At 35.8% G+C, this 6,688-nt stretch overlaps 1 protein-coding gene across 1 annotated transcript; it reads left to right on the top strand.

The window, feature by feature from the left end:
- Nucleotides 1-5,659: 5,659 nt before the first annotated feature.
- LOC309965837 (olfactory receptor 5P6-like) lies at nt 5,660-6,589 on the top strand (the record flags this gene model as incomplete). The annotated part of the gene is made up of 1 exon (XM_082845629.1): nt 5,660-6,589. The coding sequence occupies one exon, from the start codon at nt 5,660-5,662 to the stop codon at nt 6,587-6,589; it is 930 nt and encodes a 309-aa protein (XP_082701755.1).
- Nucleotides 6,590-6,688: the final 99 nt, after the last annotated feature.

Here is a 6,688-nt window from a genome sequence, read left to right as displayed (position 1 = left end):
ATAAAATCTGAAGCTGTAAAACTCCTACAATAAAACATAGGGAATAAACTTCTTAACACTGGTCTTGGTGGTGATTTTTTGGATATGACTCCAAAAGCATAAGCAACAAAAGCAAAAATCAACAAATGAGACTACATCAAACTAAAAAGCTTCTGCACAGTAAAAGAAACAACAAGTGAAAAGGCAACCTACAAAATGGAAAAAAAAATTGCAAACCATATATCTGATAAGGGGTTAATATCCAAAAAATATAAATAACTTATACAAATCAATAACAAACAGAAAGACCCTCCAGAAACAATCCTCTTAAAAAATGAGTAGAGGATTTTCCAAATGTCTTGCAGTACATAAACATGGGATATCTTTCCATTTATTTGTGTTGTCTTCACTTTCCTTCATCAGTGTCTTTTAGTTTTCAGACTATAGATCTTTCACTTCCTTGGTTAAGTTTATTCCAGGTATTTTATTCTTTCTGATGCAATTGTAAATTGGATTGTTTTCTTGATTTCTCTTTCTGGTAGTTCATTATAAGTTTATAAAATAACAGATTTCTGTAAATTAATTTTGTATCCTGCAACTTTATTGAATTTATTTATTAGTTCTAATAGTTTTTTTCGGCAGACTCTTTAGGATTTTCTATATAGAGTATCATGTCATCTGAAAACAGTGAGTGTTTTACTTCTTCCCCTTCCAATTTGGATGCCTCCCCCCCCCTTCTTTTTCTTGTCAGATTGCTGTGGCTAGTACTTCTAATGCTATGTTAAATAGAAGTAGCAAGAGTGGGCATCACTGCGTTGCTCCTGAGTATGATGTTAGCTGTGGGTTTGTCATAAATGGCCTTTATGTTTTTAGGTATGTTCCCTCTATAATAAATTTGTTGGGAGTTTTAATCATGAATGGATGTTGAATCTTGTCAAATGCTTTTTCTACATCTGAGACGATCGTGTGCTTTTATCCTTCATTTTGTTAATGTGGTGTATTATGCTGTTTGATTTGCAGATACTGAGCCAATCTTGCATCCCTGGATAAATCCTACTTGATCGTGAAGCATGATCCTTTTTATGTATTGTTGAATTCATTTTGCTAATATTTTGTTGTGAATTTTTGCATCTATCTTCATCAGAGATATTGGCCTGTAATTTTCTTTCTTTGTAATATCATTGTCTGGTTTTGGTGTCAGGGCAATCTTGGCATTGTAGAATGAATTTAGAAATGTTCCCTTTTCAATTTTTTGGAATAATTTGAGTAAGATTGGTATTAACTCTTCATTAAGTGTTTAGTAGAATTCCTCTGTTAAGTTGTCTGGTCCTGGATGTTCGATTGTTGGGAGTTTTTTGATTACTGATTCAATTTCATTACTAGTAATCATTCTTTTTGGATTTTCTGTTTCTTCCTGATTCACTCTTAGAAGACTGTATGTTTCTAGGAATTTATCCATTTCTCCTAGGTTGTCCAATTTTGGGTGTATAAATGTTTGTAGTATTCTATTATGAGTTTATTTCTGTAATATTGGTTGTAACTTCTTTTTCAAATCCAATTTTATTTATTTTGGCTCTTTTGTTTCTTGATGAGCCTGGCTAAATTAGGTTTATCAATTTAGTTTATCTTTTCAAAAACAAGTCTTAGTTTCATTGATCTTTTCTGTTTTTTGTCTCTATTTTATTTATTTCCAATTGTTTCCTTCCTTCCATTTACTTTGAGCTTTGTTTCTTCTGCCTTTTCTAATTTCTTTAGGCAGAAAGTTAGATTGTTCATTTGAGGTTTTTATTGTTTCTTGACGTTTGCCTGTATCGCTATAAATTCCCTCTTAGAACTGCTTTTATTGTGTCCCATAGATTTTGGAAAGTTGTGTGTCTATTTTCATTTGTCTCAGGGTATTTTTTGATGTCCTCTTTGATTTCTTCATTGACCCATTGGTTTTTCAGTAGTATGTTGTTTAACCTTCACTTGTTCATGTTTTTTGCAGTTTTGTTCTTATAGTTGATTTCTAATCTCATAGTGTCGTTGTTGGAAAAGATGCTTGATATGATTTCAGTCTTCTAAAATATTGAGACTCGTTTTGTAGCCTAGCATGTGATCTATTCTGGAGAAAGTTCCATGTGCACTTGAGAAGAATGCTATTTTTGGATGAAATGTTCTGTAGGTATCTATCAAGTCCATCTGATCTAGCCTATCATTTGGCCACTCTTTTCCGATTGATTTTCTGTCTGGATGATCTATCCATTGATGTAAGTGGGGTATTAAAGTCCTCTACTACTATTGTATTACTGTCAACTTCTTTCTTTATGTCATGTCTCTTAATACTTGCTTTGTATGTTTAGGTGTTCCTATATTAGGTGCATATATGTTTATGAATGTTGTATCTTTGTCTTTTGCTATAGACTTTATTTTAAAGTCTATTTTGTCTGATATAAGTATTGCTCCCCCAGTTTTTTTTTCATTTTTATTTGCATAGACTATCTTTTTTCATCCTTTCACTTTCAACCTTTGCGTGTCTTCAGCTGTAAAGTTTTGAAAAGTTTTTTCCTTTTTTGTTCTGATTGGCTGATTCCAACCATTCTGTCTTCCAGGTTGTTTATGTGTTCTGTATCACCTAATCTGCCATTAATTCCTTCTAGTGTATTTTTCATTTCAGTTATTGTATTCTTCAACTCTCAACAGTTCTTTTTATATTTTCTAGTCCTTTGTTGAAATTCTCACTATGTTCCCCTATTCTTTTCTAAGTTCAGTGATTATTTTAATAACCATTGCTTTGAACTCTTTATCAGGTAGTTACTTCCCTGCATTTCATTAAGTTTTTTTTCTGGTGTTTTATCTCATTCTCTCATTTGGAGCATATTCCTCTGTCTTCTCATTTTGTGTGACTTTCTCTCTTTGTCTATGAAATTAGGTGAAACAGTTACCTATCCTGGTCTTGAAGGTGTGTGTGCTTGTGGGGAAGCATCCCTTTGCAGTCTGTGTGTGCTCAGTGGCTTTGGTGGGAGATCTAGATCTGAAATGAGTGAGGGTCATGACTTCTCCTGGTTTGAGCTGGCAGCCACCACCATAGCAGGGATTAGGGCTGGAGACAGAGCCTGGTGTAAACTGTGGATTCTCCTGTGGCATGATGGCAGTTTCTGCCTTGGTGGGGGTATGGCTGGAGCCAGAGGGGCTTGAACTACAGCCTGGAGCAAGCTGCAGCTAGTCTTGAGACATGCTGGCAGTCACACCTTGGTGGGGCTTTGGCAGAGAGGCTGCAGCTGGCGACTGGTGCAGGCTGGGGTGGGGTGTTCTGGGGCAATCCAGAAGGTTAGCCAGAGCACCAGGAACTTTTCAGTCTTCTGCCTCTGCACTGATATTGAGAGCAAGCAAGTCTGTGAGTGTGCTTTTGAAGAGCAGAGTCTGTTTCCTACAGCCTTCTGGTAAGCCCCACTGGTTTTCAAAACCAGGAAATGGGGCTTATCTTCCTGGCGCTTGACCCCAGGGTTGGGGTGCCCAATGTGGGGCTGAAACCTCTCTCTTCTTAGGGAGTATCCCTGAGCCTGTGATTTCTCCTCCTCTGGGTTGCCCACTGACGGTGTGGGTCCCAACTCGATCACTTCTCCTCTGCTACTAGACTCCGTGTGGTTCTTTCTTTGGTTGTAGAAGAGTCATTTGTCTAGTTTTCAGGTTATCCTCAGAGAAAGTTGCTATATATATATTTGTAATTTTGATGTGTTTGTAGGAGGTGAGCTCAGGGTCCTCCTAATCTGCTATCTTGATCGCACATTTTCTAACATTTTATATTTGTAGTGTAGTCCTTAACCTGATGTATTAAACAGAACAAATGTTTAGCTATGAGATAATTTATTATATTATACTTCCAATAATTATCAAATGGAAGTGCACAAACAAGTAGAAAAAGAAAGAAACTGGTCGCTTGAGAATTGACAGAATCCTTAAATATTAGTTATATTTGTGTGAGGTGCACTGCTCAATATTCACTTGAGAATGTGATGATGACCCCTGGTGCTTTTTAATTCACATTTGAATCTCAAGAATCTTCAGAGATTTATCCTCAAAGGCAAACAATAAAATAGCACAGCTCTTATATTACAACAATGACTTTGAATTTATTACTGTAAGATGAATGAATTCTCATTTTTAGAGGTAAGATATTTGGCTTTTGTGAGTTAATCAGTTGTCCTGATTTTCAGTAACCATTTGAGAACACTTTACTCTCTAAAGTTGTATCTGTTCTCACAAGCCAGGAGAAACAGGGCAGATGCTATCCAGCAGTCAGCTAGCAAGTAACCTTAGCTGAATTAACCTGTTTCTATAGTCTACTTAGTGTATAAATAGGCATAATTCAAGTTACCATGATTTCTCATTTTTCCACCCATAAGACCAGAAACTCACATGGTCTTTCAACGATATTAAACTTGGTACTCAGCCAATAAGTATTATACTATAAAATTCGCTACATTTAAGGTGCTTTGGGGACTTACTGTTTGTAAATATCTTGGAAAGACTTCCTTTGTTTATTGTTCTGAAGGCTTAGGCTTACAGGCAACCAGAGGCTTTTGGGCAAAGTTGAGAATACAAAGCCAGAAAACTTGGAGATGAGTTTCAACCTGGCAACTTGCTGGGTGAACCTGGGTACACTTCTTCACTTTTTAAGCTGGAACTTTATTCAGCTGTATATTATGTTGAAACGAATACTATTTTGTTCTATATTACTCCAATTTGAAAACATAATTACATTAGGAAATGATCAGATTTGAGTGAATGTAGTTTAATTATGTCCTAGATATTAAACATGTAAGATTTTGCACAGTAATTATATTGATATTTCAAACTAATTGAGAAAACAATATTTAATTGTAAATGTTAAATAAACATAATACATTTATAATAGCTGACTTCATTTATAACCTTAATTCGAACTTTCTTTCCCTTTCTTCTTTGTCCAATTAAGAAAATTGTATTTTTCCTTTTAAAAACATGGTCTTGTTTTATTGAGAGAATTTGTAACCTTTGTGATTAACTAGGCACCTCTTTTATACTTCAGCTGTCAGAAAGTAGCAATGTAATTTGTTATCCACCCGTTTCCAAGAGACTTGACTTCATCATAAGTATTCTTTAATTTCATTTATAGCATAGTTACTAAAGGAATGGACTGTATTCAAACTACCTGAGATTCACATCTTGATTCTATAATTTGCTATGTAAACTTAGCTCAGTTACATTGCCAAATTCAGTTTCATTGTCTACAAGTGAGATAAAATACTTAATATTATTTCATACAAATTAAAATAGAACTATATAGAAAATTCTTAACCCAAGGCTTGCCATTTAGTAAATATTCAATAACCGTTAGGTATTATATAATATAAAGAGGAAAAGATATACATTATTTGAAGCAGGTTTTCCCATGTTCGTGCTGAAAACAATTTTTAAAATATAGAATACTCATTATATAAATAAATAAAATTTTCTACTCTAAAATATAAAATATAAAAATAAAAGAATTTAAGTTTTTTACTCTAAAGTAAAAAAAATTAGTCCAAACCTAACTTGAATAATTTACTTGTTTATAATAAACTCTATGTGTATTAATAAAAAGAAAACCATCAAATTCAAAACTTCTTTAATGTAATGTCTCATCACAGGTTCATTTTGGTAGCAGCTACCCGATCTCATGGATTCCCAGGGGCATTGGAACAATACTGCAATGACAGGGTTCATTTTACTGGGCTTAACAAATGATCCAATTCTTCGAGTCATCCTCTTCACGATCATCCTTTGTATTTACCTGGTGACCATATGTGGCAATCTCAGCACAGTCATTCTTATCAGAATCTCTTCTCAGCTCCATCATCCTATGTATTTTTTTCTGAGCCACCTGGCCTTTGCTGACATAGGCTATTCATCTTCTGTTACACCCAATATGCTTGCAAATTACCTGGTGGAGAGAAATACCATCTCCTATCTTGGATGTGCCATTCAACTTGGTTCAGTTGTTTTCTTTGGGTCAACTGAGTGCTTCCTTCTGGCTGCCATGGCATATGATCGCTTCGTGGCAATCTGCAGCCCACTGCTTTATTCCACCAAAATGTCCACACGAGTTTATGTTCAGTTACTCACAGTGGCTTATGTAAGTGGTTTTCTCAATGCTTGCTCTTTTACTGTTTGCTTCTATTATTTACTTTTCTGTGGACCAAATCGAGTCAATCATTTTTTCTGTGATTTTGCTCCTTTGGTTGAACTCTCCTGTTCTGATATCAGTATCCCCGTAGTTGTCCCCTCATTTACAGCTGGCTCCATCATTGTGGTCACGGTGATTGTCATAGCCATCTCCTACATCTACATCCTCATCACCATTCTGAAGATGCGCTCCACCGAGGGGCACCACAAGGCCTTCTCCACCTGCACGTCTCACCTCACAGCAGTCACTCTGTTCTATGGGACCATCACATTCATTTATGTGATGCCCAAGTCCAGCTTCTCCACTGATCAGAACAAGGTGGTGTGTGTGTTCTACACGGTGGTGATCCCCATGTTGAACCCCCTCATCTACAGCCTGAGAAACAGTGAGATTAATGAGGCTCTGAAGAGAGAGCTTTGTTAAAAACTTAACTTCTTGATCTGTGCATCCATTCTCCTCCTAAGTTCTTTGATCATCTTTACGATCACTACTCTGAACTCTTTCTCAGGTAGATTGCCAACT

This window comes from Leucopleurus acutus (genome assembly GCF_964270905.1).
Source record: "Leucopleurus acutus genome assembly, chromosome: 8".
Lineage (NCBI taxonomy): Eukaryota > Metazoa > Chordata > Mammalia > Artiodactyla > Delphinidae > Leucopleurus > Leucopleurus acutus.
Note: the sequence above shows the minus strand (reverse complement) of the source record. Positions and strands in the feature narration are given on the sequence as shown.